Source organism: Ursus americanus, chromosome 18 (genome assembly GCF_024610735.1).
Source record: "Ursus americanus isolate L20-20 chromosome 18, mUrsAme1.1.p, whole genome shotgun sequence".
Taxonomy (NCBI): Eukaryota; Metazoa; Chordata; class Mammalia; order Carnivora; family Ursidae; genus Ursus; species Ursus americanus.
In genome coordinates, this window is record NC_142144.1 from 3310271 (window position 1) to 3332054 (window position 21784).

Below are 21784 nucleotides of genomic sequence, written 5' to 3' on the forward strand. Positions count from 1 at the left end.
GGAGGGGCCTCTCCTCCACCTGTCATCCAAAGCTATAAAGATGATGGAGGGCCGGCCTCCTCCCCAGCCTCCGTCTGCGCCTGGCATTTCGCAGCGATCACGCCCTGTGACTTACAGCGCGGGAAGCCATGATTTATACGATGCAGTGCGGAGCGTCTGGGCCCGTTTGTCTGCGTCTATAATGAAGTGGCTCTCAGAAGGACAGGCAGCCGCTTAGCTGACGTTTTCCGAGGGGGAGGACCGGGAGGCCATCTATCACCCCCTCGCTCCCCTGGAGGCTGTGCAGCGTTTTTGCTGAACTGGCTGAACAGAGTCGCATCTGTTACTCCCTACAGAAACCATCAAGGAGCCAAACTTGGCCTTAAATGGGAGGCAGCTCAGAGGGGACGAAGGTGGAAGCATGTCCCAGCTCCGCCACGGGGCAGAGTGCCTGCCATGGAAAGGACGCTCAGCCAAGGCTTTCTCCCACGGGGGCAGTGCCGCCCTGTGCTGACCGTCACCAGGCACCTTCACCCGGTGGTGAAGGGGCTCCTTTAGGGGCTCCTTCACCCCGCCAGCACAGGCCCACTTGATAGATGAGAAAACTGAGGGCCAGGAGGTGGGTGTTCCAGCAAGAGGCGGAACACAGCCCTTCTCACGCAGGCCTGAGGCTGGAGTCCTGTCCGTCACCTGCTTGTCCCCCCACCGCCAAGGAAAGCAACCCCAGGGCCGATGATTCCACTTCCCCCAAGGAGCTGGCACCCAGATCCCCGTCTGGGTCTTTGCCGACTCATCTTTCGGTGGTGGCGAGAGTTGTTAGCGTTTCCCTTTAGGTGGGCGAAAATATCTATTTACCCTGCAAGGGAGCCGTCTCCCCAGGCAAATCCCTAACTAGCTAAATGGCGGCCCTGCCCCCGTGGCAGGGAAGACGCCCACTGTGACAAACGAGCCACTCTGCAGGGAAATGTTTAAGTAGCACGTGTATCCACAGCACACCGACACAGATCGCCATCGACAGGGCTGGGGATGCGGGGGCCGGGTTGGGGGGTCTGCCCCCAGCCAGGCGTGGCTCCTGTCCCAGTGCAACAGTCAGGGCTTTCAGGGGTGGGGGGTGGGACGGCGCACCAGACTTGGCGCACCACCAAGGGGGGTGTGGGGAAGGTGTGGGTCTCCCCGGTCCCGGGTAGGTCGACAGGGAACTCTCACGGGACCCTCTCGGTCACGCAAGGGGTCCTTGAGGGGCGAAGGCTAGAATGGACCATGGTCTCAGGCAGGGGCTCGGCCCAGCCCATTCATTCTGGGCATGCAGAGCTGTTCCAGGAGGGGTCTTCACAGAATGGGGGTGCACAGAGCTGGTGTGAGCCCACAGCCACAGCACAGAGGGGGGAGTGAGAGACAGCCCCCCGCTCAACTTTTGCTCCCACCAATGCTGACCACAGTGGGGTTGGCGGGGCTCTGACCCCGGCTGGCTGGACACCGAGGGGTGGGCTCTTCTAGCTTGGAGATGATCTTGGGCAGGGGCTGCCAATTCCATTCACCCTGCAAAGAAAGGACCAGGTGGTAAACTGAGGCTGGAAGGGTGAGACAGGGCATTGCCTTCCCGGCCACTTTCCCCTATGAACTCTTGGGTTCTTGCCCTCAAATTCACCTTGTCCCAAACTGAACTCACCCTCCTCCCCTCTGGTTGCTACTTGGGGGTCCTGACCTGGAGCCCCCCCGGGCCGCCCTACTCCCTGCCTGTCCCTCACTTCAACCACCGCCCAGATGAAGCAGTCACAGCCCCTGAGTGCAGGCTGAGTTTGCAGACCCTCCTCTCCAACAAGACTGCACCAAATGCCACATTTTCAACCACATCAGGTGCCCACGCCACGTCTTTCTCACGAGCTAGCCTTAGCCCTGTGCTTGGCGCTGGGCATGTTTGATTCGGCAATTACTCCGGCTCCCAGAGGCCTGCAGGAAATCTGCCTCCCAGACCTGCAGCCTTACAGCCCCTTCCCTACCCTGCTCAGCACCAGCCCGGCCTCCACCAGCAGCTCTCTCGTGCTCGCTGGCTCGGGAATAAATGGGATGCCGTTGGATCCCCACGGGTCCCAGATAAGCAGACAAGCCAGCTTCAGACTGTTTGGCTTCTCACCTGCCCCTCCCCCTGTACTTTATTTTTAGGCTCCGGGGGAGTTGCTGGCGCCCTGCTCACACCACCGAGATTAGTCCCATTAGTCCCATGATGTGATGTCGCCCAGGAGAGGGCAGCTGCCCTGCCGGGCGGTGCTATCAGTCCTTCCCTCTGCAGGCCGTCTGTCCATCTGGGCCTGCCTTCCACCACCTGATTTCTCCAGCTGTTTTGAGTGAGCGCTTCTTGCCAGCCCCTTGGAGTGGAGCCCTGTCACTCCACGCTGGGGTCCTCGGCGGGGGCCCGTGGGGTGCAGGGGGGTAGGCCCCCTCAGGGCTTGCATACCTCGAAGCTGACCGCTGAGGACTTGTTGCAGTGCATGGAGATGGGGGCGAAGCCGTACAGGGCCTTGAGCATGTCTCGATTGAAGGAGTTCCAGGGAACCGAAGCAAACCGCTCAGGGACAGACACCTGAGGGCAGGTGCAGACTTCCTCCCCACTGAACCTGGTGAGGGAGGAGACACAGCCCAGGCTGGGGCGGGGCCAGTGGGATGACACCTCCTCCCCAGCCCTGCTGCCTCCAAAACACTGTCTGGGCTCCGCCTCTGTGCCTGTGACCGAAGGCTAGTAAGCTTCCTCTCTCGGGTCACCTTGAATGGGCTGGGTCACCTTGAATGGGCTGGGACCGGCTGCCCCAGGCTTGGGCCGGGCTTGGGCCGAGGGGGCTTCTCAGGCCAAGTCCAAGCTCAGCAGGAAGAGAGTTTGGGGATGGATTAGAGAGGCCTACCAGAGGCCCTCGGAGGGAAGTGGAGGCACAGCTGCCACATGTATGCTCCTCCTGCCCCCAGCCTCTAGCCCGGATGCCTCACTTTCCCCCAGGCACGAACAGCTCCTGCGTGGGGATTCCTCCGCCACGCCCGGGGACACTGCGGGGACCTGTCACCTGTTCACCGTGTGGAAGTACATCTGCAGGAAGCCGGGCTCCATGGTGCTCTTGCACAGTTCCAGCTGTGTCTGGGGGTAGTAGTGTACGTAGTTGACGCACATCTCCTCGTTGATCCCGTAGCCCCCCTGCGGGAGGGGGAGGGTGCGTGTCAGGACCCGCGCTGCACGCGTGCGCACCGCACGTGCCAGCTAGGGTCGGAAGTGAGCAGAGTCCTGCCTTCGTGGAATTCTGTCTCCCTCAACGGGAAAGACAGACCACGAGCAAGTCAGCCAGCAGCTACGTCTCAGGTGGCAACATGTGTGAGGAAGAGAACTACAGCAGGGCGAGTGGAGAGGGGGACGAGTACGCCCATTTTATGGATACAAAAACTGAGTCCCACGGAAGGTAAGGGCCTGAGTGGACACAGCCTCCCCACCTTGGCCTAGGAGGGGTCCCCTCGGCACCCTGTGAGAGCCTGGAGCCCAGGACGGCAAGGAAGACCTCACTTCACACCGCGGACCTGGCGCTGTCCGCCAGGAATTTCTAGAACTTGGCTCTGAGGGGAGGAGGGGCTCCGGGAGGGGGGACGGTGGCTAGAGGCCCACACAGCAGCCTCCCAGGGAGACCCTGCGGCTTTGTCTTGTGGGAGGGGGCAGGTCCCTGTGCCTGGAGCCTAGAGCCGGCAGGAGCAGAGCACGGGCAACCGGGAGGAGTGGGGGCGGGGGTGGAGGGCGGAGGGGCATGCTGCCCGTGGCAGAAGCCACAGGAGAACAGCCAGCCCGGACCCCAGCAGGGCAGGGTGGGTGCCTCCCGGCCCCCCAGTTCCGCGTCCTGGGCTCCCAGCTCCTTGTGAACATGGGCGGGGGTCTAGGCATTTGGCTGGCTGGTGGGGGTGTCAGAGGGAAGAGCAGCACCCGCTCCTTGGCAGCAGAAAAGAAGGTGGCGAAGAGCCTGGCTGAGGGCTCGCCTCGGCCCCCATCCCAGTGTAGACGCTGCTCGAGGATGGCCCGTCTAGCCGGGAAATTTCCACAGCTCCTGCGTGGCCCCTGCTGGGTGAAGCCGCCTGTATCGTCCTCCGGTTTCCCAGGGCGCCGGGGCCCCCCCCGCACAGTTTACCACCCGGCCCGGCCTGGCCTCAGATGGGGAGGTTTGCCTCCCTCCTCCAACTCTGGGGCCGAGCTCTGAGCTGCAGATCCCAGGGTAGAGTCCTGACCGTGGGAGGGCTCTGCTCGCGGAAGCCGTCCCTTTGTCTCCACCTTGGCATGGAAAGCACCCTGCAGAGGCCCCTGTCTCTTGGGTGCGAAGGTTGTCCCACTGTGGGAAGCTCAGTCTGTCCGTTGGAAGCCGCCCCGCCGTCCCCTTCCTCGGTCCCAGCAGTGACACAGGTGTCCCTGTGAGAAGGGAGCCGGGCAGCTGGGGCTGTGGCCTGAAGAACCCAGCGTCTGAGACATCGGGGTGCTCACCTGGCCTGAACATCCCGGGGCGGGGTTCCAGTTCCCCTCGAGGAGGCAGGCGGGGCAGGGAGCAGGGCCCTCATAGGAGCAGCGCTGGGCGGGGATGGGCCTGGGGGTCCCCTTCACTGTTCTGGCAAATCCCCCCTCCTACCCTCAGCCTCAGTGGGCTCACCTGCAGAATGGGGAGACGCTGGGGGCCTTGCTCGTGGCACGAGAGCTCAGAGCTCTCTATGCAGGGGTGGCCACTGTGGGCTTGGTGCCTGGACCAGCCCTGCTCCCTGTGAGCAGAGGGCCCTTGGGGGTTCCACCTCAGTTTCCTGGGGGCACCTGCCTCACAGGGTCCTGGCGAGGCTTCGGGGGTCCCTGAGCTTGGACAGCCTCTAGACTAAGCGCTGCTGTGTGGAGGAAGAACTCCACGCCAGCAGCTGTTCTGTGGACTGAGCCCCTCTCAAGATAGAACAAAGGGGTGCAAGGTTTAGGCCAGGTCTGTGCACCTGCAAGCTCTCCTGCTCCCCGAGTTTATGCCCATGGACGTAGAGTAGTTGTCCCCCCAGATCCAGAGGGAGGGAGGAACCACGTGGCAGGAGCCTTGCAGGCCCACGGCCCTGTGTGAAATCCCCGATCCTCCCGTTTTTGGCTGTGTGATCTCCGGTAAGTGTCTTCCCTCTCTGAGCCTCCTCTGTCACTGGTGAAAATGCAGAGACTCCCACCTTGAAGCCTGAGTTGAAACAACTCAAATGTTCATCACTGGAGAACGGATCCACGACCGTGGTCCATCCAGACACTGGCATGTCGCCGGGCCGTGGAAAGGCGGGAAGTACTCGTAACAACCCGGGGAACCCTGACGACGTGATGCTGAGTGCAAGACGCCCGTCACGAGACAGCACAGATTCCAGGACTCCGTGTATCTGAAGGTCCAGGACGGGCAAACCCACAGAGACAGAGGGCGGGACGGCGCTTGCCAGGGGCTGGGGGCGGCGGCGAAGGGGGGGCGGTTTCTTTGGAAGGATGGCCCGTTGTGAACTTGACTCTGCGGATGGTCGCACACACCAGGGCACAGACTAAAGAGTCACGGAAATGGGCCAGTTGTTTGGTATGTGGATTACAGCTCGACACAGCGATTGGAAAGGCCACCGAAGGAGAGCCAAAAACGGGGGGCCGTGTGGCCAACCAGGGTCCCGGGGGCTGTAGCCCCAGGTCTGTTCCTCCGGGAGCCTCATGGGTCACAGGATAACCGGGGGTCTCAGTGATGAATGAGGTGATTCGCAAGCCTCTGTTAGCAGGCGGTCAGTTTGCCCGGACAGCCGGGGTTGGTGCCCGCTGACCACGAGGAATCACTCTCCAGAGCGAGCCGGCCGGCTGACAGCGTGCCGCCACCTGCCCACACGGCTGGCCTCGGGGACACAGTGTCTCCCGGATAGCCCCTCCTCCCGGGCTACCTACAGCGCAGCCCAAATGCATCCCTGCCACACCCCTGCCAAGCAGTCAGCCGCAAACCTGCACGCTCTGGTCTTTGCCAGAAGCTCCAGAGGGAGTGGGGCGAGGGTGGGTGTTCCCGCAGCGTGCTTACTCTTGCCGTCCACGGTCTGCAGGCTTGGTACCGAAGGTCCGAGGATGTTCTGGGTCCTCGGGGCCTTCCTGCAGCCTCCTCTCTGCCCGCCCCCTTCTGACCCCCTTCCCTCCTGGCCCGTGCCCCTGGGGCGCTGTGCTGCTCCTTAGTGTTCACTCTAACTCTGCTTGTCGCCTGCCCCCAGTGTGGCCTGTCCCCCTGGCTGATGGAGCTCCACAAAGACAGGGACCGAGCACGCGCCCCCTCCCCGGCGTCCGCACGCAGGCGCGGATATGCTTACGGCAGCGGCTCTCCCGCTCCAGCGGGCATCAGCGTCACGTGGGGAGCTGCAACCGCAGATGCCACATGTCGCCGCCCACATCCTGACTCAAGGTCTGGAGTGGAGCCTGTGAGTTTGTGTCTCTACCAAGTTCGCGGGGGGAAGCTGCCGCGGCTCGCCCGGGAACCACACCCTGAGAACCCCCGTTTCCCTGAATGAATGAGGGAAGTCACCCCTGCCCTCGGATAACTGACGCTGTGGGTGAGGACCTAAGACCCGTCCTCGTGAAAGCACAGGAAGCCCCGAGTGGGACCCCTGGCCTCCAGCCCAGGCCGCGCACATCTGTGGGCAAATGGCGGGGAGAAGTCAGGGTGACTCACCACAGTGGCCAGCTTCTTGTCCCCCGTGTCATAGGTGCAGGAAGTGATGAGCACATCCCCCTGGAGAACCAAGCCAGCAGATGCTCACCCGCGCCTGCCCATTTGGGGTGACAGGTGCACCGGGCCTGTCCCACGTGTGACCAAGCTACTGCACGTGCCACAGCACGTGGTTATCAACCCGTTACTGAGGAACGCCATGGCGGCCTCTGGGCCCCCATACGTGAGGGTCAAAATCGGGGTGTCCCCGGGGACTGACTCCCTGCTGGCCTCCGTGGCTCCTGAGTACACGGGTCAGAGTAGTGCAGACTGCTTGGCCGTGTCACAGTCCACGGGCGAACTTGGGCACGCCCCTGCCTGGCCCGGGGTTCCCCTTCTGCGTGATCAGCGGCCCCATCAGAGACACCCATGCCCTTGTCTCTCCCTGAAGCTCTCAGGGTTTGTGGCCGGTGCTGATCAGGCGGGAGGATGCAGGTCACCCTGGGTGCCGCCTGCTCCGGTCCCCTCTGAGGCCTGTGACGTCCCGGTGAGCTTCTCCGCGGGATGGCCTCAGCCCCTGCCCTGCATGGACGTGGTTCTGGAAGACCTTCACACAGCTCTGCCAACGCCCCCCTTCTGTCTCTCCTCTGGGGGGCTCTCCCAGCCCTCCCGGCCTCTCCACCCCGGACTGGGCACTCACCCGTTGCACTGACACGATCTTCTTCAACATGCGGATCTCCTGGGTGGGCGGGGGGGGGGGACTTCAGACAGCTGCAGACCCAGCTCCCAGCCCCCCGTCCTCCCCTGGTCTTTGGGGCTGTGCTCCCAGCCCCTCTGGGGGAGGCCAGGACTGGCTAAGTGCGGCCTCCGGCCAGGAAGAGATTACAACAAGAAGGTGGTTACCCAGGACAGACTTCATCATCGGGCTCCCTGGGTCCCCTAAATTCTACAATCAGCCACATGCCAGATTCTACCATCAGAGCCCCTCCCCTGGATCAAATCCCCGAAAGGGAAGGGCTGGCCGCTGTGTGCTCTCGGGTGTCGGGGCCTGGCCCAGGAGAGGGAACCCACTACAGGGGTGTTCCTACTGCCGCGGGAGAGAGAAGGTGCCACAGGCCCCCAGCCAGGCCCTGAGCAGGCCCCGAGGCGCGAGCAGCCCCTACCTGGAAGTGAGGGCTGTAGTGGTCATCCCGGTTCACAATCTCCTTCTCTCGGCCATCCCGGGCCAGCACGGTGACCACCTTTCTCCCGGTCAGGTGTGTGTGGAGCTGAGAGGCGAAGATGTGGATCCCTGAGGGAGGCAGGGTCTGCAGGGCAGGGGACGGCAGGGTCAGGGCCTGGCACGTGGGGGACCCTGGCTCTGGCCCTCCCGCTAGCTGCTGGCACCGACCACAGGCCACAGGACAGGACGCCCAGTTTGCTTCCCCAGAACACCTGTGTTGCCCGGCTTCATCTTTCTCCCTGGACGGCTAAGGCCGCTTCTGGAAACTCAGTAGGGCAAGAGTTGTCCGCAAAGCGAAGCCATTGTCCCCGCCCCCGTCTCCCAAAGCAGCAGCCCTGCCAGGAGCCCCCAGAGGCTTGGGGGGAGGGGTGACAGCCTGCTTCCTTCTCTCTGGAGCCCCTGAGGGCTGCTCAGTCCACTCTCCATTCACTCAACGGACTTTAAGGGGAGCCCGCCACCGGCAGGAGGCCACCAAGGCGAGCACGGTGTGACCTCCTTGCTCCGCAGGCTCAGGTCTGGGCCGAGGCTGTCCCGTCCAGCGCCCACCGTGCACCGACACCAGCAGACCCTTCGGCTGCCCTGCGGCACAACCTCGTGTCACCAGCACAGCCCCCGGGGGACCTTCCCCTGTCTTACAGCCGTGGCACTGACCACGGAAGTGGTTGGCTGGCACATGGAAGAGCCGGGACGGCCACCCCATCGAGACGCCTTGCTTCACCATTAAGGCCTAAAGGGGATTTTCCCGAGAAAGGCTGCTTTCCCAGACTTCAGGGGCACTTTGTTGAGACAGAATATTGCCTAAGTGGATTACACACTTGAAGCGGCTTCTTCACCACCTGTCATCTCCCTGACCGCACAGCACTGAGCTCCGCTAGGTGCCGTCCACACTGTTGGCAGCTCAGAGAGCTCCTGCAGCCGTGGCTCTGTCACCTAGCGGCCCAGACGGCCACGCTTTCTGCATGTGGGCTGGTTTCTCTTCTGACCTCTCTCGTGCCCCCCACCGCTACCGTCCTGCCCTGGGCATTAGGAAGACTTTGGGCCCCCTTGCAATGATTCGAGGCCAGGGGAACCGTACGGGCACACCTGTGACAGTTGGGAGTGGGGCCTGGGAGCCTCTGCTGGTTTGCAGGGCCCTGGGTTTTGCTCCCCCGGCCCCAGAGGCTGGCCGCTTGCCCAGAGACGCCAGGGTCTGACGAGCGCCCAGAGATGTGCCGGCCTGCGGCCTGTGGTCCCAAACGCTATCCTTTTTCTTGGCTTGTCCATTTTGACAAGGGTATCTCGACCTCACCAGTCTTTCCACTGCTGAATTTATGCCCCTCGGCGATCTGCTAAAGGAGAGGCAAGGACAGACTCCGCGGAGTCCCTTCAACGAGTAGTCCACATGATGCAATTTTCAAGAAGAACGTCTTGTTTGAAGGGAAAGAAGAGTAGGTGGGCTCTTTGCCTTTCCTTGCAGTAAAGTATGTGGGGACTGGCAAGAGAAGGCAGGTCTGTATGCCCAGACTGCCTAAAGGCGCTCTCCAGGGCAGGGCTCACAGCATCCTGGGGCCCCTGTCCCTGGTGCACCCTGAGTAGGTCACCCCCAGCTCCAGGCCCTCGCCACGTGGCAGGAGGCGTCACTGAGGTCACTGAGGGGAGTTCTGGGGACATGGGAAAGAATGCCTGATGCGGGTCTCATACGGAAGAGCCCCTCTCCTGCACGGCTAATAGCTCCGTCTCTCTTCCGCTCGAGGACAGTCTGCTCGCCTAATGGTGGGAAGCCTGCAAGCTCGGGGAGCCCACGGGGAGCACAAGTCCACTTGGAGAATCAACTCAGTGGAGAGGCATATCCACTCTATACCACATCGCTGGGGCCTGCTCCGGCGGGCAGAGCTCTAGAGGTCGGACAGAGCCACACTCAGCTCTGCGCTCTGCACCTGCTGGGACTAGGGCCCCAGCGAGCCCTGCCTGTCTGTGGAAAGCAAGGTACGGTGTGGGAGAAAGTGTCGGCACAGTCACAGACATAACATAAAAAGGACCCAGAAGCCAATAGCAAGACAAGGAAAGACCCACTAGGAACACCGGACGAAGGTTATAAACAGATTATTCCCAGAAAAGAGCATCCACCAAGAGACGGATGAAAAGATCCTCAACTCAGCAATCTAGTCAGGGAAATTCAAACTGAATGAGAGTAAAAGGGAATATTTAGAATAGTGGTAACGTGGGGGGTGGGCAGGTGTGGGGAACGGGGCACCCGCTGGTGCCGTGCGTGGGAACAAGTATCCGGCGCGCTTTCTGGAGGCCATTTTGTGAAATTAATTCAAACTGAAGCTCACGTCCTCTGTAGCGGCAATTTCTGGAATCTACCTGATAAAACGCTTTCCTGGCATACCAGGACTTCCCCGTAGACTCTTGCTATGGATGAGAAGTTGGCAGAGGTCTGCACGCTGGCAACCAGGGGGCAGGTCCACACAGACGGGGCTGGGCGAGGCAGGGGAGCACCGAGGGCGCAGAACCCGGGGAGTCTCTGCCGCTCCCTGGGAAGCTAGATCCCCACCGTTTGCTCCGGGGTCTGCGCCCCAACCTACCCTCCCATAGCCCTGAGAACAGTGCCCCTGGCCTTGGCAGTCCAGCCCTGGGGAGGTCCACTGTGAAGCCATGCTGGGCAAGGGCATGTAGCCACCAAAAGGCAAGTTATGGGACAAAGGTTTCCCGTTCGGCTCACTTGCTCTCAGACATCACATATAAGGACATGTAGCAATTTATAGTCTGGCTGTCTGGGGGGAGGGGAGCGGGTGCTGCCGCTGTGGGGGGCTCTCGCTGTCCCTGCAGTGCCTGCACTGTGAGCGGGGAATGCACATCTATTTTACTCACAGAATGAAAGCAGAGTTTCAAATGCAGCGCGGGGAAGCGCTGGCTGGCACGTGGTGTAGACCAGGTGGGAGCCAGGCTGTCCCTGGAGAGGGAGGCCCACAGAAAGTCTCCTCTGCACACACGGGTCGGGGGAGGGCTGCGGCAAAGCTGCAGGGTGGGGGAACCAAAGCCACGAAGCCGCCCTTCCTTGCTCACCACCCCCCCCAGGACCTCGCCGGGGAGCCGGGGCGAGGGAGCGGCAGGTGCCGGCCTGGCCCCACTCACCAGGTTGGTGCACTTGTCCGTGCAGTAGCCGGTAAGGACGAAGGCCGTCTCCCGCGGGGGGATGGCCATCACGGGCGTGTACACCAGCCCCAGCTCCATGATCCCCGCGTCGTAACGCCGGAGCGTGGCCGTGTAGTACAGGCGGATGCCCGAGGAGTCGTTCCGGCCTGGGAGGAAGCGGGGCGGAGGTGAGCGCAGGTGCTCTCAGCTGCGGCTCGTGGATCACCCCCATGCTCTGGTTCCTGCAGACCCCCAGCCCCCCACCTCAGCCACGCCGGCACCCCACACCTGCACCAGAAACCAGCTGCTTCTGCTCCCACACCTGTTTATGCCAGGCATTCACACGCTCGTGCAACACCCACGTGCAAAGAAAGAGCCATTGTTTCTATGAAAACTAAGTGGATGCTTGGGAAAGTGGTGATAAAGGCAAGTAACTAAAACCCGGCGCCTGCAGTCAGTGGGACCCAGCTGCCTGCAGGTTATCTGGGATATCTGGGAAGCAGGCTGTTCCTCAGATGGCTTTGCAAAGGCTCCACGTTCCTCCCCATGTGCAAAGGAATCTGAACAGGAATCTGCCTGCAGGATGACCTGTGGGTGCGTCTGTGCAAACAGGAGGGCAGGGAAACAGTGGCCGCCCCGTCTCACGGAGGAGTCTCGGTGCCCTGGCCAAAGTGGGTCCGCACGCGTCTGGGTGCTGAAGTCGACAAGAGGCACCTAACGTGCATTCTTCTTGCAGCCTCCCACTTTGCTCCTTTGATTACCGCCTGCGTGATCAAGGTACACCCAGGGCACGCATCTGAGGACCTCACAGGACATCGAGCAGGAACCTGGAGCCCTGGAGCTGGGCCGGCATCAGCTGTTTCACCCCCGGACTTGTCACGGTCCCAGACTCCACTTGGTCAACAGCAGTGTGCTGTGCGCTCTCAGACAAGTCACTGCCCCTCTCTGGGCCTCTCTGGGCTCAAAGTTGAGAGCCTCTTCCAAAGGAGAAAGCTGTGCTTCTGCCCATCACTGTCCAGCCACACCTGGGGTTCTTCTTGCGGTTTGCTAATTGGAGAGTCCATGAAGCTCCCTGGGCAGGCCTCCTGGCGCTCGCATGAAGCTAGTGGTCAGAGTCACGGATGCCGGCAGCCACAGGCACGGCCACACAACCACGTGGCCTCCAGTAGCCCCTGCTCTACCCCTGCCTGGAATTGGTCAGCCGAGTCCGTGAGTACTTCGGGGCAGAGCCCTGGCCTGGTCCACGAGCCCAACCTCTCAGAATGTACGGGAGAGCTGGGACAGGGCAGGGGAGCCCATGTAACTGAAGAATCATCCTCCCCAATTTACAGATGAGGAAACTGAGTCTCCCAGCCTGAACTGAAGGCTCTGCCCAAGATCGCAGGTCTGGAAGGTGGCAGAGCTGGGATCTGAGCCCAGGGCGTTGCCAGCAGCCTGGCGGTCTCCGTGCTCATGCGCCCCGAGGTGGAGCCAAGAACGCCCCCTCTTGCCTCTGCCTCCCCCTTCCCTACTCCCGCCCCCCCCCCCCCCGCAATGTCCAAACTCAGCCTCTGTATCTCTGGGCTGGTTACATCAGAGGATAATAATAAAAAGGAGATGCAATTGGTTAAAATTCAGATGGGGATTAAATAATGAAATAATTGTGGCACTTTGGTATTTATAGCCATGGGGCCCATCTCCAGATTGGTGAAGTGACAGAGCGTCCTTATATTTGGCAAAGGATCCATAAATATAACCAGATAATCAGGAAGAGACAGACCTCCCTGATGCTTAAGGAGTTTTCAAAAATCCATTCGCTTTCAGGTTTTAAATGAGCAATAAATCTCATATCGTGCTAAAGCCCCGGCTGACTTATGCCCTTCTCTGTGCACGTTGTAGATAATTCCAACGGTGGCAGAAAATATTAGTTATGCCGCCAAGAGGAAGATCGCTGGCAGCCGTTGGCGGAGCACAGCCCGGTACCCACATGCAGCCCGGAGCTGAGAGTGGGAGAGCTCCCAGCCTCAGGGAGGCTGCGGGGGGCGGGAGGGGGCGTCCCCGCTAGGGTCACGCGGCTGGAGAAGGACTGGCTGGGGCCCAGGCTGAAGCTCCCGCTCTCATGTCTCAGGCTGTTTCTGCTCTTCACTTCCACAAATGAAAATAAGCGTCCTTTTAAAGGGAGAGGGAGAGGGCTGTGTGGCCGCATGTGGTGGAAGGAGCTCGGGCTGCAGACAGAAACGTCTCAGTTTCTGACCCCGTAACAACTGGCCTCACCATCCTAAAGGTCGACTCTCATGTCCACCTGCAGGCACAGGGTGATCCAGCAGCTAGCGTTCCACAGGGCAGATCTCACTGACAGCACTGCCGCGCTGGCCCCGGACAGCCTCAGACGCCTCTCCAACAGGGAGCCCCTTGCCGCCGTGGAGGGTCCGTTAGAGGAGCCCACAAGCAAGGCCTGTTTGCCACCCCGACCCAGACGCGTGCTTAGATGCAAGCGTGCGTTTGCTCTGCTGGGAGTTTTGAGAAGCCGGGGGGTGGGGTAGGGGAGCACAGAGCCAGAAATGCCCCCAGGTGAGCCAGGGCTCTTCCCCTGGCCTGAAGACAATCCCGGGGGCACTGCCTCCTAGGGGTCAGGCCGTCGGAGGGTGGGTTCTGGTCAGGGGCCACACTGGCTCTGGGTGGCCTGCGCCTGCCGTCCTGCCAGGTGCCCTGTTGCAGCCCAGCCTGTTGTGGGGAGGGCAGAGACGCCATGCTGGGTGCTAGCGGTAGCCCCGTTGGGGAGGGGCGGGTGGGGACCAGAGGGAGCTACTGGTGTGAGCAGCCTCAGAGAAGTGGGATTTCCAGAGAAACAGGGGACAGCGCTCAGACCTGGGACCTCTCCTCACTGACCTTGAACCTGTTGACCCCACCACAGAGCAAGGAAGGGGTGTGGAGAGGAGGGTGGGCCACGTGGGCTCTGACCAAACCAGTGTCTAAGGTTCTTACGGCTTTGGAGTCTGACCAGCCCTGCCGGTTCAAGCGCAGTGCAGCCTCCAGACGGCTGTGCACCTGAGGTCACGGCCGGCCTAGACCCAGACCTCCTCGCCCCATGTACTCACTTCACGGCTCCGGTGGGGGTCCCTTCAGCCCTGGGCCTTAATTTCCGCATCTGCAGATGGGCAAGCAAGCAACATCTGCCTTTTCCAGAGGGTGGTACCTGGCGATGGGTGCTCACGAGAAAGATGGGGGTGCTGAGCCCCCACTGTGGGGGGTGCAATGATGAGCCAGCCGGACGGGGCCCTGCCCCAGGGAGCCCACTACAGTCTCAGGAGAGGAACAGAAGGAAAGGCGTCAGAGGGATGCCTGCCTCCGTGGGTGGTAAGAGGGCTGCACCTTGGGGACGGGGGGTCCAGTGCTGAGCCGACACCCCAATCACCTTCCAGACTGGGCATGTCCGAGCCCGAGGACTCGGAAGCGAGGACAGACGCAGGGGTAGAAACACATGCTTAGAACTCCCTACCTTGGATATTCTCCGGGTTGTGGTAGTGAACTTCTAGACGGAGAAACCTGGAGGACCCGGGGCCCCCAAAGGCAAGGCCTACTTCCTCGGGGTAGTAAAAGGCCTGCAGGGGATGGGTGGGGGAGGAAATCAGACACAGGAGCACTGGTGTCTCACAAGGGGTTCCTCCCAGCTGGGGGTCGGGACAAACCCACCCAGCTGTTGGGGCCTGAGCTATGGTGGGGGTCTGTTGACGGGGCCGCCGGATTAGAACGATGCTCTCCCACTGACGGGCAGCTCACTACCAGTCCACCCGGATATCCCTATTCAACTCGAGGTCAGGGAGTAGGGGGAGCTGGCGTCCCGGGGGCGAGCCTACCTCCCAGGCCCTGTGCACGGCCCTGCCTCGCCCTCCTCTGCCTTGATGGGAGCCACTGATGGAAACCCCGCGGACGCAGCCTGTGGAGACCACAGCGCCTGGCCCCGCCACCCGCACGCCAGGACCACCCGGGCACAAAGCCCCAAGTTCAGCAGGGAAGCAAGGTCAATACTCACAAGTACCTACGCTCAAACTTTGCATTTTTATAGAAAAGCCACAAAGACTGGAAAAAAACCTTCACGGCCCAAGAGGGGTGGAAGAAACAACGTTGGGGGCGGGGGTGATGTGGGGCGGGTCCTCTCTGGTGGCCTTGCGAGCACCCAGGGGACGCGCAGGGCACGCACCTTGGCACCCAGGGCCCAGGCGGCCAGCACGTGGCGGCAGTACTTGAGACGGTCAGGCTTCATCTTGGAGTCGCAGGGCCCACTGAATGGGGGGACGCTCTCGATCTGGGGGGCGCACTGGAAGACCTCCATGTGGTGGACCAGGGCCTCGTTGCCCTTGGTGATGATAGGCTCATACTAGGGGAGCGGGAGGGTACTGAGCCTGGGGCCGCGGACGCCTGCCAGACCGCCCTCCGGCCAGCGGCTCCCCCTCGCCCCGCCACGGGCCTCTGCTTGCCCATCTATGAAATGGAAGGGTTAAGGGAAGCGATTTCCCGGGGCGCTTCTGGAGCCCGGGGCTTTGGAGGGGGAACCACCAACCCAAAACCCGGCAGAATCTGCCAGAAGCGCACAAAGAGCTCCCGGGCAAGGGGCATGAGGACCCCAGTAGCCATTTCCCAATAAGGTGGGGACAGGAAGGCGACTGTCCTCGTGTGAGCGTGGCCATGGCCGGGCAAGGACATAGAGGCTGCCCTGAGGCTAAGGCTGAGTCCAGGAGATCAGGCCGGCCACCCCTGTGTGACTTTGGGCACTCACACAACCTCTCTGGGCTGCACTTTCTCTACTGAGGGCACTGCTGTGGAGACAGAGTGAGTCCCGCACCTCCCTGTCCCCCAGGGCCAGGACAACAGGGGCGTCCAACAGCTGTTGCCCTCACATCCTATTTCCGGGTGGGTGTTTAGAGCAATTGAGTTGTGGGTTGAGCTGCCTTTTCGTAGAAGGTGATGCGACCTGATAGACGGACAGACGGCCCTTCTAGTCCCAGGGAAAGATGCAGAAATCAAAACATCAGTGTCCTTTGGTCCCCTCTGGGCAGTGGGGGTACAGGTGCCCTGGGCGGGTGGGGGTGAGTAGGGTGATGGGGGCAGGCAGTTCAGACCGCACCTCGGGTGCAGGCGATGAGGGGACCCCTGGGGCAAGCGGCACCACGGACAGCTTTCCAGGACAGGGACGTCTCTCCAGCGGCCTCTGAGGCCTCAGGGGGAAGCAGAGAAGGGACGAGACCCTGGGACCCGCCTCCCCCCACCCCCGCCCCGTACCATGACGATGTGGTGCCGGGAGAAGCCGGCCGGAAGCTCGGTGACATGACACCAGTACGTGGTCTCCTTGTCAGGGATCAGGGCGTCCTGGGCACGGATCTCCATGGTGCGCACGTCCAGGGGCAAAGCCGGGACAGAGATGTCGGGTTTCAGCAGTTGCACCCTCTGGAGTCCGGTCTGCAGCCCCGACGTGTTGATGGCCTCCAGCGACCGGAAAGGCTCCTCCAAGAACCCATACACCAGGTGGACGGTGCCGTCCTGCAGTCGAGACACACAGACCCCCGCCAGAGCTGGGCTCCCGTGACCGGGCGCGGCCAGGTCCCTGCCACCTCACCCGGCTGCTGACATGCCCGGCTCTTGTCTGGATCTCTGAGGCTCCCCACATCCCGGCTACTCACCCCCCAGCCCACAGCTTGCCCCGGCATCAAGCACATGTTTTCTTTGCAAATGCCATCCAACCACATTCACAAAGCATCGTTTCTGCTAGCCACTGCCTTGCCACACTGTGAGCCAGACCGGCTGGCCGTCCGCAGAGATCTGTCCCCTCCACCGCCCCCAGGGTCACTGGGGACCAGGTGTGGGTCATCTCCTCTGGTCCAGTGAACAGCTCGGCATGAGGAGTCAGTGACTCCGTGAAGGGAAAAACACCAAACCGGGGCTTCTGAATAGTCACCCCGAGCTTGGAGAGCAGTGCTGTCCCGTTGGTGCTGGACAACGCAGACATGGAAAGTTCTAGTCGGCACTGTGCTAGAGGTCACAGACAGACCCAGAGGGGTGAGAGTCTGGGTTTGGCTTTCCCCCGCTGCGCTGCCAGGAATGTAAGCCTGTATTTGCGCGTAGGATGTGGTCCTGAAGATGCCTTTCGGGGTTTTCTGGGCACCAACGGACGTGTGCATGTGTGTCTTCGTGGTGGGCAGCCTCTTTGCTCTCCGAGTTTATGGCCACAGAATCCTGGGGGCCCCGTGACTGCTCTAACCAAAGGGCCTATCGGGAGCCTCAGGCAGGGGGCCCCCCCACATGCAGCCCCAAGGCTCTGAGTAGAGTGCACGGGGGCCGCAGCTGCACCCCATGCACTGTCCTTGGAGAGGGTCCTCTGCCTATCCTTACCCCGTCCGTGGGGAAGGCGGGTCATGGGTGTGAGGACTCCACGGCCTGCTGGAAGGCCGCTGCGGGTCCAGCTCTGCCCCCACCATGCCATGGGGGCCCCGAGCCAGTCCTTCCCCTGTCTGGCCTCAATCTCCTTGTCTGGCCCACAGACAGCCCGTCGCTGCCAGACTGGAAAGATTGCACACGGTGACCGAGGTCAAAGTGCGCTGGAAAACTAAAAGAATTTTGTCTTCAGGGCCAAGCCGGGCGGGTTTTCCCTAATGGGTGTGTTGGAGCAGCGAGAGAAGACCACGGTTTTTTGGATCCACGGTGGTTTTAAACTCGACAGAGCCGCTAGGGCCTTGCAGGCCCCCTACTCTCTCCCGCACTTTACAGACAGGTCAACCAAGGAGGTCTGGAGGAGGAGGGGACCTGTCCCAAGCCTCGCAGCCTGTTGGCAACAGGGCAGTTTGCGAAACCAGGTCTCCTGGGCTCTTTCCAGAATTCCACCTGAAGACGATGGACCAGAAGGAAAGAAAGTTGGGAGCGAGATCATTGTGGTCCCAGTTTGAGAGACTGCAGGGCAGGACCTGCATCTAGAAACACCTCGGCCGCATGTCACCTAGGAGTACTTCTTGAGGGGACCAGAGGCTGATGGCAGAGCTGGTCCCTTGTCCTCACCCAGCACCTTTGAGATCCCTCCCTGGTCTTTGCTTCTGTGCGTAACAGGCCCAGGGGCGCTGGCCTAGGTTGTGGGGTGCTCTGCACTCTCCTGAGCACATGGGGCCATCACCCACCTCAATGAAGTAATCCTTGGGGTCACAGGTGCCAAAGGGCCTCTTGAAGAGCAGGCACAGGCCTTCCGGGGTCCTCCGCGCCTGCAGCAGCTGGTAATCCTGCTGGGGGTCCAGGTGGATCTGTCCCCGCTCGTCACTCCAGGCATCCTGCAGAGACAACTTCTGACCCTGACCAAAGCCAAGCAGGACGGCCGCAGCTCAAGGCTGGTTGCCACAATGCGGCTCCCAGCCCTGTGGGTCCCGAGAGTCCTCCTGGGGTGGGGTGGGGTGGGGGGGTCACTCCCAGTTTCTGTGTCTGCCTGAAATGGTAGAGTCAAGCTCTAATCCCACTCGCTCCCTCTGCTCCTTGAAGCAGGGCTCTCAAATGCCAGCCAGGATTCGAGGGGGCTGTTAGGGACAGGGACATCTCTCCACAGACCTTCGAGACCCCAGGTGAAAGGCAGAGCTGAGATGGGGACTCAGGCCTTGGACCCCTCAGAGTACCAGGATGGTGTGCCCAGAGAAGCCATCCCCAAGTATGTTCCCTGACCTCTGGGCACCAAGGAGGTGCCGTGATGGGGAATGGGTGCCTTGGCCAAGTACCGCTCCCCTTGCTCTGCACAGAGAGAGGTCATGACAGCTCTTGGAGCCTTAAAAAGGGGACACATGGAGACTGGGCTGGATTGGGGAAGCAAGGAAGAAACCAGCTGCGGGGTTAAAGTGGCTCTCTCTCCCCAGTGCCCACCCAGACCTCATGCACCCCTGAGAGTGAGCTCCACCTTAAACACCCGTGTCCCAAGCATCTTGCTCCCCTCCCCCTCGCCTAGCCCTAGCTCTGCCTGGAGAGAGTAAACTGAGGCCCCAGGGGAAGTGGGCCCACTGCATTTTGCCGGGACTAGTAGGGAGTGGATCTGCCTGGCCCCGGCATTCTCCTACCACCCACCTTCCCCCCTCCCCCCCCCCAGCTTCTGCGCACCTGGGTGTCAGGCCTAGCCATCCAGAGCCCTTCAGGCCAGTGCAGGGAAAGAAGTCCCTGCAGAAGGTGCTCAGAGGGAGGGAGGAATCGCGCCCCCCCAACAGGACTCTATTCCCATTGGGGAACACCACAAGCCCTCGGCCTTAGGATTCTTTTTAACCCCGTACCCAGCCCTAAAGTATGTTCTCTTCATTTCCTGGAGAAAAAAAGAAATTTGCAAGAGATTTTGCAGAGTTTCCCCTAGAGCAAAGCACCGCGAGGAAGCTCCCACTAAGGGACACGACTCACGTGCAGGAAAATTTTCAACCGAGGCGTAAAGCTAGTTTGATCTTCAGCTGGAAATCTAGAGTATATTTGTTGAACATATGACGGAAGGAGGAAAAACGAGTCTGACGTTGGTTTGCTCAGGAATTTGTTGTGCAAATTAATCTTGCAGTGTGCGGGAGGGCGAAGTCACCGGCTCTCTTGGCAGCCAGGAAAAGCTGCCCCAGGAGGACCTAGCACTCCTGATTCAGGGGCGGGGGGGGGGGTTGGTTCCTCTGGGAGTGGCTGATGGCTCAGAGCCGGGGCTGCCCTGGGTCTTTTATGGCTGTGACCCCCTGGGCCATGGAGCATCCTTGTGTGGGGGACATAGTGCAGCCCAACCGGCCAGGTCTGGGCCCCCACCCGGCACCTCCGCCCCTTCCTACCTGGGTGGCCCCAAGCATTTGGCTCCAACTCTCTCAGCCCCGGCTGCACCTGCTGAGTTGTGGTGGGGGCTGGGTGGGAGCACTGCTGGGCTCCAGAAATATCAGCCGGTGTCAGCTCGCCAGAACTCATAGCAACCCAAAAAGGTCGAGAGGGATTACCGTCTCCACGGGTCAGATGAAGAAACCAAGTCCCGGGGCCAGGACCTGGCTGCACAAGTCCGGACCCCTAGCTCAGCTCCTACAGGCTCCCCTGTTTAAGTGAAGTAAGAAAAGCCCCTCTGCTCACAGATAAAGTGCCTTCTGACTTAAAAAAAAAAAAAAGTTTAACCCTCCGGTGTCTGTTTTTGTGGAGAAGGTGGGTGGCGGCCTTGGCGGCCAGGCCCGTCTGGGGCAGAAGGCGGAGGGGTGGCTCCAGGAAGCTGGCGGCCCCTCCCTCCTGACCTCCCTTCGCCTGGTGGAGTGCCCCAGAGCCTCTCTGTCTCTGGTTTGGAGGGAAATTCCTTCCTCCACACTTTCCAAGAAGAGGGGTGCATCTTGGAGACAAGGAGTCAAGAGCACCCCCTGTTTCAGGTCAGCTCGGTAGGTTTGTTGCACACCTGGGTGGGGGTGGGAAGGTGTCTGCACAGGCTCGCTTCACCCTCTTGTGCAAGCAAGGTCTGAGAGTGCTGCGTCCTGGGCATGGGTGTGCGCCTGCTGCGGTGTTTGGCCACATGCAACCGTGAAACCCACGGGGGCTGGGTGTGCAGCAGGGGTGCGCTGGTGGTGATGGCGCTGGAGGGGGACATGGGGTCTGCCCTCATGAGGGTGGGGCCGGGCCAACACCTTCATTAATGTGGCGTGTGTGTCCCTGGTGTGCACTCATCGGGTGCACTGCGTTCTGTTTTGGGTGTGCAGTCAAAGACCAGGGAGGGCATCTGTGTCCCATTCAGTCCTCAGACGGGCAGCCCTGAGACGCCCAAGCTTAGGACACAGACTTGGCTAAGATCAGAGGAAACAGGAATGGAGAGGCGGGAGAACTTTCTTTGCTGGGTTAAGGGGGGTGAGTGCAGGATGAAGGCCGGGTGGGAGCTGGGTAGGGACAAGGTCAGGAGCGCGGGGATGGGGAACAACTTACCCCAAAATAGTCCTTGACCCCATCGGTCCAGAGCACAACCAAGTCAGCATTCTCCAGCTCCCCGCGGTCCGACATCCCAAACAGGACCCCGGCCTTGAACTCCCGCACCAGGAGCTGGAAGTAGATGGTCTCCTGCGTGTAGCTGACGTTCCAGGAGAGCTCTAGGGACTTCTTGGGGTCCAGGGGTATTCGGTAGGGGAAGGGACTCTTGGGGGGTGCCGAGCCCTGCAGCGCGGCCACCAGGATGACCAGGAAAACAGCCACCGCCGTACCATACATGGAGGCCACCTCGCGCATGCTGGGGCTGGGGACCTGCATGGCTCGGTGAGCTCGGCCGCCCCACTGGGACATTTATGTCCCAGCCCTCCAGGGGGTGGGCCCAGGCTGCACCACTAATCACATTTGTCTGGTAGGGAATTCAATTGTCCCAGTGACCCTCCCACCAGCCTGTGCCCCGGGGCAAACCCTTTGCATCCCTCGCTCTCCTAATTGGCACTAATGACTCATGGGCATCATCAGTGGGAATTGAAGCAGACTGGCTGATTTGCTTCCCTCCTGTCCTCTCTAAAGAGCTGTCTGGAGAGGGGCCCCTCCCTGCAGCCAGAAGGCCTTCCAGATGCCTCCGGCCAGGCACCGGGCTGACCACCAGGCAGTCCGTCTTGTTCTGTCCCAGAGCAGCTGGCAGGATGGGCCCGATGCCGCCCTGTCCATGGACTGGCAGACTGAGGCCCCAAGGGCTTATTTCGGAGGTGACCAGTGAGTAACGTGACTTTGCTGTTGTGGGCCTGGCCCAGTGAGCCATTTCTACGATGCTGGGGGGTGGACCGATTTCAGACTAAAAATAAAAGACGGTCCCCACATAGTCCCTGTGTTTAGACACTCTTTCCATGGC

The 21784-nt window shown here is 61.2% G+C and overlaps 1 protein-coding gene across 2 annotated transcripts; it reads right to left on the minus strand.

The window, feature by feature from the left end:
• Positions 1–960: 960 nt before the first annotated feature.
• Positions 961–21243, minus strand: DBH (dopamine beta-hydroxylase). Of its 2 annotated transcripts, none has more exons than XM_087869685.1 (12): positions 20893–21243; positions 18135–18281; positions 16252–16509; positions 15173–15349; positions 14471–14573; positions 10993–11159; positions 7817–7960; positions 7354–7392; positions 6678–6737; positions 3033–3160; positions 2435–2594; positions 961–1518 (listed from the first exon to the last, which is right to left on the minus strand). In XM_087869685.1, the coding sequence occupies exons 1-12, from the start codon at positions 21241–21243 to the stop codon at positions 1387–1389; spliced, it is 1866 nt and encodes a 621-aa protein (XP_087725811.1). In that variant the 3' UTR covers positions 961–1386. The 2 variants fall into 2 exon arrangements, with proteins under 2 accessions (XP_087725811.1, XP_045627075.1); XM_045771119.2 differs by lacking the exon at positions 20893–21243 and adding an exon at positions 19779–20008.
• Between the last annotated feature and the right edge of the window lie 541 nt (positions 21244–21784).

What these genes read in the sequence shown, in the direction of transcription:
- DBH (XM_087869685.1), bottom strand. Translation starts at nt 21,243, where the DNA reads ATGTCCCAGTGGGGCGGCCGAGCTCACCGAGCCATGCAGGTCCCCAGC. An exon ending in GGGTCAAGGACTATTTTGGG is followed by an intron (nt 18,282 to 20,892) that starts GTAAGTTGTTCC and finishes TTGTCTCTGCAG; the next exon opens with GATGCCTGGAGTGACGAGCG. An exon ending in CCTGGGCCCTGGGTGCCAAG is followed by an intron (nt 14,574 to 15,172) that starts GTGCGTGCCCTG and finishes CATCCCCTGCAG; the next exon opens with GCCTTTTACTACCCCGAGGA.